The 12,695-nt window shown below is 49.5% G+C and overlaps 1 protein-coding gene across 2 annotated transcripts in view; it reads right to left on the reverse strand.

Annotated features, from left to right (window-relative positions):
• Positions 1-11,364, reverse strand: part of COL20A1 (collagen type XX alpha 1 chain) — a 47,593-nt gene extending 36,229 nt beyond the window's left edge. The window contains exons 1-7 of one of the 2 annotated variants that reach the window (XM_065691242.1): positions 11,014-11,363; positions 7,813-7,897; positions 5,304-5,414; positions 3,036-3,179; positions 2,672-2,830; positions 2,085-2,285; positions 466-621 (exon numbers count right to left, since the gene is read on the reverse strand). In XM_065691242.1, coding sequence (XP_065547314.1) covers positions 466-621; positions 2,085-2,285; positions 2,672-2,830; positions 3,036-3,179; positions 5,304-5,414; positions 7,813-7,885 — 844 coding nt within the window. In that variant the 5' untranslated portion in view covers positions 7,886-7,897; positions 11,014-11,363. Of the gene's footprint in view, positions 1-465; positions 622-2,084; positions 2,286-2,671; positions 2,831-3,035; positions 3,180-5,303; positions 5,415-7,812; positions 7,898-11,013 lie in introns of both variants that reach the window. The other variant, XM_065691243.1, reaches the window with a different exon arrangement.
• Positions 11,365-12,695: the final 1,331 nt, after the last annotated feature.

A 12,695-nucleotide genomic window follows, 5' to 3' on the forward strand; every position in this document is an offset into this window, starting at 1 on the left:
TACAGTGGTACCTGCCTATGTGGTGATGCTCTGAAATACTTTATAAGGTCTTAATGTTAGTTGGGGTCAAACTAGTCAGCTGCAAGGAGTGGGAAGAAACTCAGAACTGGAAGCATCGCTCTTCTTGCCTGAACACAAAGCATCTCCAGCACAGCACTGCCACTGCATCTGTCTATGCAGAGCTGTGAAGGCTGAGCACCTCCACGAAGGTAGGCAGCAAATCCCAAATGCAGCGCAGCATCAACACCCAGCCTGGCGCTGCCCAGATGTTGCTCTGTTCATTGTGCAGCTATTGCTTACAGCCACTAGAGGCCAGAGCTTGCTACCAGATGATGCTCTCAGGAGCGACAAGCAGGACCCCAAACTACAGGAATAAAAGCTCCTCAGAGGAGCATATAACCACAGGAGCAGAGACACCTTCAAAACACGGCCTTCCCAAGGTCAGGAAACAGGAAAGTCTCCTACCTACTCTTATCTTGTCTTGGCCAATAGTGAATGGGGAAATCAGATTGCTCAGAAACTCCTTAATGAACTTGAAATTGTTGCGTCCGATGCTCCAGGATCCATCCACAAGCAGGACAATATCAGTCATTGCTGATGTGTCACACTGAAATTGGGAACCTGGGAGGGGAGAAGGTTTGGTGTTGAGAGAAGCAATCGCAAAGGAGAAAACCAGCTTCAGTTTTAAGGCAAAAAGCAAATCTGCAGTGTAAGGCCTCATCTGGATGGTGCATTGGACCATCTGCCAGCCTGAGGCATCCCAGCATCTTGGGAAAACCACATGGCAAAGAGTAACCCATCTTAGTACCAAGAACTGGAAGGATGTGCAGCTGCATTCCTGCCAAGAACGGGTTAAAGCTGTCAGGAAGTGTGTGCCTAACCCAAGCACTACCCTCTGCTCGCTGTCAGCTCCATTACATCTCAGCCCCAGCCCAGTGCTTCCCTTTTATGTAGCCTAAGTCTCCAGGAATTGCAGGTGATTGCTTCATTCCATTCCATCACAACATCCCCCGTGGGCTATAATTATTCCGTGGCTTTATATTAAATCCAATCTCTCTGTAAAAACCTGCTGGCATCACGGATACTCAAACCCTGCTTTTCTCCCCACCCCAGGCCTGCAGCTTAGCAGGGGATAAGACAGGACATGTCACTGGTCAAATGCATCTTCCTTGGGTATTTTTCAGATGGGGGATTTCCATCTTTAGGGAAGGGAAATGGATGATCCCATCTGTTCAGCAGGCTCCATTAAAGGTCACTCTCCTGCCTTTTTTCACAGCCATGGGTTTCTATTGGTGTTAAGAGAACACATAAGGATGCTCTGGCTAGTCCCATTCCCACTGCTTCAGCAGTGCTGTGAGCCATCTGCTTTGTCATAGTCTCAACTGATGAATCTGAAGGATCATGACTGGATCTAAGGAGGAAATTCTTTCCTGTTCGGGTGCTGAGGCACTGGAATGGGTTGCCCAGGGAAGTTGTGAATGCTCCATCCCTGGAGGTGTTCAAAGCCAGGTTGGACAAAGCCTTGGGTGGAATGATTTAGTGTGAGGTGTCCCTGCTCATGGCGGGGGGGTTGGAACTGGATGATCTTGGGGTCCTTTCCAGCCCTAACTATTCTATGATTCTATGATTCTATGATCAGTTATCCAGTTATCAGCCGAAGAACAAGTCCAGAAGGAGGAGCAGGTTGGGTAATGATTTTCTCCTTCCCTTCTGAAGGCTTGGAAAAGTCAATGGCTGGAAGGAGGTCTGTTGAAGAATATGGACTCTTACGTGGATCTGTCAGAAGCAGGGGAAGGTGGCAACAGGAAGGGAGAGAATAGTGGCAGACCAATAAATTAAATCATCTGGAAGGAATTTCTGGCCTAGCTCCAGTTTGCCTTAAAGTCTGTGGTGTTCTACAGAGCTCCAGACTTCTCCAGTGACTCCTGACAGCTCCTCAAGGCATGACCTGGTAACTGAAAGCACCAGCAGCAGCACTGTACTACTGAAAATCCTGGCGATAGAGAGGGGTGGAAAGCTGGCATTCAATGAACATGAAGGATAACAGTAGGGAAGGAGCAAGACGTGCTTGAAACCCCTCTCACCTCTCCTCAATGAATCCTTTGTGGGTTTTTCTTTCCCTAGAGATTCCTGCTCCGGGCTCGCAGGAGTGCGCTGGGATGACTTTGTGGGGGTTGGTGTTGCTCCTGCAGCACTGGCCTCCACACTGGCCTGGTTTCTTGTTGGTTCTCCCAAGCCCTTTGGCTGAATCCCCTTCTGCCTTTTCTTCTCAGCTCTGTCCTTTGCTGCGCTCCAAAGAGAAACATCCCACTGTCCCTCGTGTGTTATCCCCATGCAACCTCCTCCACTCATCGGCTGATTTAAGCCCCATTTGACAGAGGTGTAGGGGGTTCAGAGAGGATAAAGTCCTACAGACTTAACGCAAATAAATAGCTAGATAAAGAAGACCATCTTTGTTCATGCCTCTGACAGGGCTATATGTGAGTTAATACTAATATTAGTAGTTAACATACACAGAGCAGTAACATACACATAAAGTTAATAATAATATTAGCAGTGGATCACATCAGAAGTTTGTCCTTGCCATTATCTTTGATGATTAAAAATAATTCTTGTTTATAAAGTAAACCCAGGGAAAACACACCATGGCACCTAAACCCAGTGCACCCACCTGGCTGTGCCGCGACTGTGTTCAGGGGTGGTGGGGTGGCCTCTGTCACCCCACTGTGCTCAGCTGCTGGGTCCCCCAAAGAGGTGAGGTTCTTTCCTGATGCAGCTCCTGAGTTCCTTCGGTTATTTCTAGTCTGGGAGGCGTTTTTGAGCTCCTCTACTGCAGGAAGACCGAAACCAGGGGGATAATCAATACAGCGTGGTCTGCTTCACAGTCCATTCCTCATCCCTTGTGTCTTCACCATCCCTCCCTTTCTAACCTTCCAACCAAAGCAATAACAGGCTCTGATTGCTGCACAGTCTACTCTGCACATGACACCTCCAAGGAGCTCTCTGAGTGGTAACTTGTAGCCCATTCTACTTACTCACGAATTTCCTCTTGGCAAACAGGGCTTCCTGGGAGCCGTTGAGCACATAGACCTGCAGCGTGTATTCCTTGGTAGGGCTCAGCCCTCCCACTGTGGCTTTGGGAGTCTTGGTTTTCAGCATGACTTCTTGCTCCGAGTCCCCTGGGGTGGGATGAAGGCACAGTTCAGAGCTTGTTAGTGCTTAAATTTAAGCTGACAGTAGTGAAAGCGCTGCTGAAATGCAGGGAATGTCTGCCCAGGAACCTCAGCCAGCTCCCATTTGTTTTAATTTTGTGGAGCTCGGATTTTTTCCCCAATCCAGAATTGAGAATATTGAGGGGTTTTATTAAATCCATAAAACATGCCCAAAATGGAAAAACAGTTCCCACCCAGCGTTTGTTAGATTCTCACAGCATTGCTGAGTGAAGAAACAGGTCTTCAAAGGGTAAACACTGGGCAAATGGTAGTATATATTGCTTACGAAAACATCCAACCAAGTGATGCATCAAGAGAAGCGTGACCAGCAGGTCGAAGGAGGTGATCCTGCCCCTCTGCTCTGCTTTCCTGAGACCTCACCTGGAGCATTGTGTGCAGTTCTGGTGTCCTCAACATAAAAAGGACATGGAACTGCTGGAACAAGTCCAGAGGAGGCCACGAGGATGATCAGGGGACTGGAGCATCTCCTGTATGAAGACAGGCTGAGGAAGTTGGGGCTGTTCAGCCTGGAGAAGAGAAGGCTGCGTGGAGACCTCAGAGCAGCCTTCCAGTACCTGAAGGGGGCCTATAGGGATGCTCATTAGGGACTGTAGTGGTAGGACAAGGGGTAATGGGTTTAAACTAAAACAGGGGGAGTTTAGATTGGATATAAAGAGGAAATTCTTTCCTCTGAGGGTGGTGAGGCACTGGAATGGGCTGCCCAGGGAGGCTGTGAGTGCTCCATCCCTGGCGGTGTTCAAGGCCAGGTTGGACAGAGCCTTGGGTGCCCTGGTTTAGTGTGAGGTGTCCCTGCCCATGGCGGGGGGGTTGGAACTGGATGATCTTGGGGTCCTTTCCAACCCTGACTCTTCTATGGTTCTATTATGTGCTTGAGGTTATATGTGACAAAGTGAGGAAGTGGTCATCACCAGCAGTTGAGATTCATCTTCCCTATCCCAGCCACTCTCCCTGTGATATTCCCGCAAACCCCACTGTGCTGGGACCTGCCCTGGGTCTGTGATGCCTTGACCAGGCAAAACTGGGGCATTTCTGTGTTGGCAGTGAGCAGACGGAATGCGGCAGCTCTGCAAAGCAGAAGCCAGGTACGTAAAACCAATGGAGACATTCAAACCCCTCTGATTAGGGAATGTCTACACACTTAAAACTATAGAGACGGATGTGTTTCTGACTCGTCATCCCTGTGCTCATGCCTAGGGCTGGAGGTGGAGCTCCCCAGCTGGATAAGAGGGAAAGCCTCAGTCATGTGCTCCAAGTGGGGATTCCCTGCATTCCCGGGATGTTCATCGCTCTCTGAGGCTCAGGGAAGAGCAGGGAAGGAATGAGAAACCTCCTGCTCCAGCTTGGAAACAGGTGGGGGCTGAGCTAAAAGCGGGTGGATGATCACAGGAGCTCTGCCGCACGCTCTGCTGCCTGGCAGCTCCTTCTCCAGCTGCTGGAAGGGCGGCAGCGATTGGAAACCGAATGCCAGCCAAGACTAAGGTTGCCTCCAACCACACTGCTCCTTGCCAAGGCACGTCGTGTCCTTCCATCACCATCAGTTTCAGTGTCCAAAGTCAAGGAGAGCTGGAGTTTGGCCAGGATAGGGAGTTAGGGTGAACCCCACACACATGGGTCAAGGACTTCCCATGTCCCTGCAGGCAGGGGGATCATTGAGAGCTCCCATAGAACCAGGCACTGAGCCTTCCAACATCCTTCTTCTCACACAGTCCCAAAAGCAACACTTCCTGACTAAGTCTTTACCTTAGGATGAAGAGAGCTGAATTTCTTCTCTGTCTTGTGAATGAATGATAGAAGGGTTGTGCCTGTGGCATTTTGGACTGCTGTTGTGGTGGCCAGAAAGGCTTTGTGTCTGTACTGCCTGTATAGCCCAGTGGAAAGTTTTGATGTAGGTGACCAACACTTGACACCAGACCAACCAGTCGATAATTCCCACCGCCTTATCTTTATAACCTCAAGGTCCAAATAATGCTCTTACTTAAGTCCTGTTCTCCACCAGTTAAAGGCAGAGCTCAGTCCCCCTCTCATACACAAATCTCGGCTGGGTCTGATGTCCAATGCATTAGCACATACCTGCCATGGGCTTTACCCGGACCTTGTAGCCACTGATGTTCCCTTCAGTCTCTTTCCATTTCATCTGGAGCCTGTCTTCTGAAAGGACAGTGAGTTTCAGCCGGCCTGACCCTGGGAAGGAGGAGAAGTGTCTGTGCTGTTACTATGGATGCAGTTCCTCCCTCTGTATATGCACCCAGAAACCACAGAGGCCATCTCCTCTATGGAACCCTTCACCATCCCATGCAAGTCCTCAGCATCCCTGGTGCTGCAGAGCAGGTCCTGCAGCTCCCCTGCAGCTCTGCCATGAACCTACAGTGAATCACTGCAAATCTGCAGCCTCCACCCTGGGTGAAGAGGAAATGGGACCTCACTATGGAAATGGGAGCACTGCAAAGAGGGAAAGCAGCCTAACACAGAGGTGAGGGCTTCCTCTGCACCCCTCACATCTTGAAGGACTCTCTTGAGAGCTTTCATTCGGAACAGTTTGTTTCAGCAGATGTATTTAGTGTGAGCATCTGAAGTGGGAGGGCAGGAATAGATACAAGGGCTCAGGGAGGCTCTTCACTAGGTTTGGGCTCATGAGAATACAGGAATTCCCCGGGATGATGGAGCACATAATTCTGCATAAAGATCAGTCCAGAGGCAGCCCCAAGGACCTGCTGGGGGGTTAGAAAGGAAGAAATAAGAAAGAAAACGTGATAGAGTGGACATAACAGTTCCTGGCAGGCCCATAACTCACAGGCACCAGCTTGGACCAGTTTGCTGCAGGGAGCAGTAAACTAAACGGCAAATCCTAAGGAAAAAAATACTATCAGACAAGGAGGCAAAAAAGAAGAAAGAGCACATTCCCTTCTCATCTCCAGACTTCACAGACAGCTGTTAAACCCAGCTGATGTCTGAACTCATGGGTCATGTTCTGAAGCAATGATTCCTTGGTAAAATGCAGCTGTACCCTCGTACCACTGTCACCACATGAAACTTCTCCACTTGACTGGGTAGAGGATGGCAACTCAGCAGTTTGCCTCCCCGCCTTCCTGACACGGTACCTTACAGCTGCCTTTCCAGTGGGCTGCCCTGATTTGCAATGAGTGAGCGCATCCTTTGCTTGCAATGATTAATGTCCGCACTCAAATGCCCCTCTCATCTGTAGTTGTCACCAATCTCTTTCCCTTTACTATTATTGATAAGAAAACAGCTTAGGGTGACCCAGAGTGCCCAGCTTGGTGCTGGCAAAATGTTGCTCCTCAAGTCTCTAATCTGGTCTTGCATTGTGTCCGTACATCTCCTGACATCTTAGCCATGAAGTCAAAGGAAAGCAGTGGGAGCTGGAAGTGAGGGCTTGCTTGTCTCAGCCCAACATCTGTGCCTTAACCTTTCCTTGCAGAGACTTCCTGCGGGCTGCCCTACGAGCAGATAACTATTTTGGGAGAACAAAGCTCAGATTCACATCTCATCCCGGGCAAATCTGAAGGGGAAGGAAGAAAACATTGGGAAGATGGGTGAGGGGCAAAAACAAATCCCAGCATCATGCCAAAGAGAAGTGGTAAAAGATCATGGAACAATGAAGGGAATTCATGGTTAGATTAAACATGGAGCTGTCTTCTTTTGGCCAAGTGTGGTCCAGCTCCTTGGCCATCACTCTAGGAGCCCAGAAGCTAAAAAGGCAAAAATTTCCCCAGATAGCTAAGAAAGGACAGCATCCTCTAAAGCACTATTATGTGCTGGATGCAAATGAATCCCAGTGCCATGAAAGCTCCACTGTTTCCCTGCCCTGTGTTAGATGTGTGCTATTTGATGCTGTAACCTTGCTCTTTGGTTCACAGGGAGTTAAGCCCAGTTTTAACCATGGAGGCTGGTGTGGAAGATGCACAGCATGGAGCCACATCTATCCAAGCTCTGAAGTGCCATCACCTCTCCAGAAAGGTTCAAACACAATATAAAAGTGGTTCTTCACCATCTTCAACATAGCTATAGGTATTTTCTGGTCATTCATGGTGCTATGGGAGTGCTATATGTTACAGGAGGAATGTGCCTCGTGTGCTTTCTTGTCCAGATATTACATCATGTATCACCATATACATCCAAAGCAATAGTTTCAGAGAGCAGGACATGATGTGGTGAGTAACAGCAGCAACACCCTTTTTATTCCTGTTTCTCAAGTTCCATATCACATAAGCACCCTTCACTGCTTATACAGGCTGAAATGCATCACTGGTGTGAGGGAGCGGCGAGCTGAACTGCTGCCAATGATGAGGATGGGCTGTACAGGGTGGGGAGAGATCAAGATAGTCTCCTCAAATGGGCCCCCTGATCTCCCATTGCTCTCTCTGTATGGGAACAAGCTGTTTGGAGCTTCACCAACAGGCACCAGCGCACAGCATCCCCTTGAAATCCTGTGTGTGACTGGGAATATCCCTCAAGTGCAGTGCCAGTGCCAACGGGAAAGGCTTGAGCAAGGACTGGGCTAACCCTCGTGACAGCCAAACCATAGGGAATTGCCCGGACAGAGGAGAGACAGGCTCCTTACCTTGTCCCGCATGACCCCAGACATGGCTCACCACAGGCAGGCAGGCAAGAAAGAAACAAGTGTGAATCAGCATGGTGACCAGGACCTACGAGAGGGCAAACATCAGGAAGGACAAGCAGAAGTTACACTTCACTAGGTCAAAACAGGGTTTGCAGTCCTCACTTAAGTGACAACAGGCTGAGATCTACAGCTCTACCCACCGCTGACAGCACTGAAAGGGTGGATGGAGAAGCACACACGAATTCCCTGCAATCCCTATGTATTGTTTGATATTCCTGTTCTCTCCAATGCAGCCTTGGACCACTAAGTACTAAACTGTGCTTATAACCCTGAGGGGGAATAGTCTTTTGATGTAATATTCCTCTCAGCCTGCTTGGTCCTGGAGACGGACACAGTAGGTGCTGGGTTCTGCTCTGATGATGGAGATAAGCAACACTGGCCAAATCACTAGACAGACATAGATTTCAGAGCAATTTCAGTTTAAATCATGAGAAGCAATTCTGACTGTCATTACCAAAATCAATGCAGGTATGCAAACACACAGCGCCATTCTCACATCCCTGCAATGCACACACTGATTATAAGGGGAAAAGCATTTGGAGGAGCACTTTTTGGTGCTGTGCCCCAGATCTAATGACCTTGCAGGCACTGTGATAAAGCAATCACGCAGCAGGAGGGATAACACAGATGGAACCGAGTTTATGTGTCAACAGTTTAGAAACAAGGGGGTTATTTCTGATTTCACAGTGGGTTTCCTGAGCAGTTACATTCAGGACTTGTTGGGATGCTTTGGTTTTAACCTGTTCACCTGCACAGACTGGAAACAGATGCAGTTATGGACCTAGTGATGGCAGAGGATCCATTTGACTTAGAAGTAACCTCTGCAGCATCGATAAAGCTGGCAGGCTAAGGATACCTGGCCTACAGCTCATGGACCTCATGGCCCTTCAGTTCCCTTTGCTGTCCTTGATTTCAGTTTCATTCAGTTTGGGTCAGGATAAAACCACCCCAATGGAAACAGTGTCATCGTCCTCCCCCCCCACCCCCGTCACAATCTCAACACACCAGCTTTAAAGCATGCTGTTGGCCTTTCGCAACGCATCATTGGCATCTGTCATTTTTGTGCTGCACGTTTCAGCCTCATTGCTTTTGGCAGAACCAGACCATACACCAGCTCCCTCCATCGCCATCTGCAGCGACATTTCACTTCCATTCACTTTGATGGACAGGTATTTAGAGGCTTCTGGCAAATGCCTATTTCCCTTCAAACACGTCAGCTTTTTAGCTATTGCAAGGAAAACTAAATACGCACGTGAGTGACCCAGCCGTGATCTCCTGGGGTTTAAATCAGCCCTGAATGGCTATAAGAATGAACGGAAAATGCACAAGTTGTAACAGGGAGGTGGCAACCACCCCACTCAGTCTGTGCTCGTCTTCTTGATGGAAGATCAGGTTATACAGAACAACTGCAGTGTAACTGAAGCCCTTAGCCATGGGAAACACTTGCCTTTCTTTCCCAGTTCATAAATGAAGTCATGGCTTATAATAAACAGCAAACCTTTTACAGGTGGGTTCAGGAATGGGACCGGCACCTCAATGACAGCAAAGCCTGCCCCGGCTGCAGAGGGACGTGTGCCAGATGACAGCAAGAAGCCTGTACTTTTGGAGAACTCCCTGGATCCGAAGTTCATTCATTCCATTCGGCAACGCCAAAAACCGCTCCTGATTTCCCCACAACTTCCCCGCGGCTCTGCAGGTTAATGGGGTGCCAAACTCTGGCAAAAGCACTGGATTGTGCGTGAGCTTTTCGTGTTAATCAGGGTTGTATGGATCTGAAGTCAGTGAAACAAACACGTGGGCTTCTCCAGCCTGCACTATACTGGGTTCAGCCAGGAGCTTCCACCCTGATGTGTCTATGAGGATGAGTTCAGTATTAACCCGGATTGCATCCACTAATTGCCCAGGGTGTGGATCTTTACTCTGACTAAAGCAAGGAGCAGGGACTTATCTCTTCTTCCCATCTCAATGGCAAACCCATTGCTATTTTAACTCTTCTCCAACTTCCCCTTTCCTACCCATAAAGTGGGAATTACAGATGCGCCTGTATGAAAAGGAGCAAGATACATGGCTGGAGGAGCTCTCTCATCCTGGCCCTGCAGACCTTCCCCTCCACAGGTTACCTTTGGGAGACCCAAGCCCCCACTCTGGGTCTCTGTGGTCCTTCCCCATCTATCTCTACCCTCACTGATGCCACCATTCAGCCAGGCTGGGCTGTGGGACATGGAACCAAGGTGACCACAGTGGTACCAATGTGCCAATGGGCACACTGATGCCCTTCTCCCATTACTCACCTAGGAAACGAATTTGGAGATAGTAACACATGGAGGATGTGGTGAGTTATTCCATGAGCTGGAAAACTGGAGGGGGGGGACACATGCGATGGGACACATCACTTCCCACTTTGCCCCAGCTGTGTGTTCAAGGGGGATTCGGAGGTTAAAGCAGTCAGAGATCCCCTTGTTTGTACAGGAAACTTTAAAAGTAGTCATTTTAATGAAAGAAAACAGAAAACCATGCAAAAAAAAGAATCCCATGTTTAAACCAGCACAACTCAAGTGGGGATCTGGGGGCACTGGGAATGATTCCACCCTCTGCAGCCACAGTTTGGGGACATTTCCTCACCCCAGAGGCCATCCCCATCTCTGCAAAGAACTTAGGCACAAGTTTCACTTCTAGGCTGAGCCTTTGCAGCTCCCCACAGCCCAGGCAGTAACATCAGCTTGATGCAGACCCACCCCACACCTCCAGGTGGGAAACCCGCCCCAGACAATGGCTATAGCTACAAACCCTTCCAGGCACCATCCACTCTGGCAGCAATTTCCCACAGGTTTTATACCATTAACCGCAAAATAGAAGAGAAAACCCCAACCAAACCAACGAGCAAAGTGCATTTCCTGCAGAAACCACCCCAAAAGCATTGCTAAAGCAGCCCTGGCAGTATTTAGACCTGACCTGCAGTGAGCATGAGTCTTGAAGCTACTTCGCCATAAGAGCATGAGCCCTGCCACCCCGTGCAGCATCGCCTGCACTGCCCCAAGCTCCAAGTTTCCAGCCCCTGTTCTGCCGATGCCCCAGGGCAGCACATCCCTCCTGGGCATCCCTGCAAACCGAGCCCCAAAGGGGAATGAATGAGCCACAGACCTCGATGGAGCAGCTTTTCCCTGGAGTGAGCCGGGAAGTGCGACGGATCCAGCTACATTCTGAAACCCTGGGAGAAGCAGCCCCGGCGCCTCGTCTGCTGCTCGGCGTGATGAGAGGTTTCAATTCCCAGACGTCAGGAGGGATAAGGAAGGGGAGGGAGAGCAGGGGGAGAGGGATGCCCCCACCTCCCTCCCACCGCGCAGTAGAGAGCGCTGCTGGCCCCTGTGCGCAGCTGAATAACGCGTGTCTGTAAAACAAAGCGCTGCTGCTATGGAAAGCAGTGAAGAGCTTTCAGAACGAACACTAAACACACACTTAGGAAGCTGCAGGCAGAGTTCCTAGAGCGCAGCAACAAGTCCTGGCTCCCTCCCACTGTCAGGCTCCCAGGGATGAAGTCAACCCGGCCCCCATCCACATCCCATCAGGCATTGGAGAGCCCGGCCTTTGCACCGAAGGCAAATTGCATTTGTTGGAGGAAATTGAGCACATCTGTAAGGTTTGCAAGGCCAGAGGCTGATTCATGAACTGGAGCTCGATGGTGCTGTGGGATACAGCCCTGAGCGCTCCCAGCATGTGGTCCCCAGCCCTAGGAGTGCTTTTGAGAGCGCCCAGCTCCATGCCAAAACCTATTCAGACAGATTACATCCTCGTTGCCAGGAAGGGAACAAGTGGCAGTGGAATTTCTCATCACAGAGGCCAGATTTCCAGCTGCATCTCTGGGTCAGCATCAGTTTCCTATTGCAACAGAGCACGCTGCAAGAACCCCACGGTTGCCGTTCAATGGGAAGCACAAGGCCCTTTGAAAGTATCAAATTAGATGGGGAAAAAACGAACTATAGATTCCAAGTATTTTGCACAATAAACAAACATTTGGTATTTGCTACAGTTTAGGTTTAGAATTCAGTATTTAAAAGCATCGCAAGGTACAGACTGAACAATACCGGCGAAAGGAAACACTTCTATCTTACCAAAAACAAAACATGGGAGCATTTGGCACCCTGTGCAGAGGGGGTTGCTGTGTAAATGTCACAGATTACCTCTGCTGTGATTCCTACTCCATTTGCGAAGGTGCTGAGATCTGCTACAGTTTGCTCTGAAACCAAGAGGAGGTGAGAAGGAAATAGAACAGATCAAGGAGAACACTTTCGTTCCAGGGAATTCAGATCCAGAGCTAAAATTCACACTCTGTTTGCATCAGAGAATTCTGGGGTTGTTGCCAGTGCTTATATTCAGGTTGTTGCCTTCCAGTTTACCTTTCCCAAGGTGCCCACACTATGCTGTAGTCTCATGGCTTTGGCTTAGCTCAAGCCCAACACTCTGAGTTAAACCATCACAGACACCCAAACCCTCCCTGAGCAGCAGCACAGGACAGAGCTTAAAGGCAGATGGATGCTCCTTCACCTCGTGACTGAATGGGTGGACATAACTCTGTGTGTGCAATGACAAGGGCTTAAAGCACTGTCTGGTTTCACTTTGGGGCTGGAAGGACCCCAGTGGATTATCGGTGCAAGCGTCTCACTTGGACCATGTGCTCCAAGTAGTCCTATCAATCACCTTTGTGCCGGCGATGGGGGAGCACATATCCCTTTATGCCATGGAGAACCAGGCAGCTAGCTGTAATGCAATCCTGAATCCACAACTGACACCCGGTTTTCCAAGGAAGTCAGCTCCCGCTTGAACAC

The sequence above is a fragment of the Lathamus discolor genome, chromosome 11 (assembly GCF_037157495.1).
Source record: "Lathamus discolor isolate bLatDis1 chromosome 11, bLatDis1.hap1, whole genome shotgun sequence".
Taxonomy (NCBI): domain Eukaryota; kingdom Metazoa; phylum Chordata; class Aves; order Psittaciformes; family Psittacidae; genus Lathamus; species Lathamus discolor.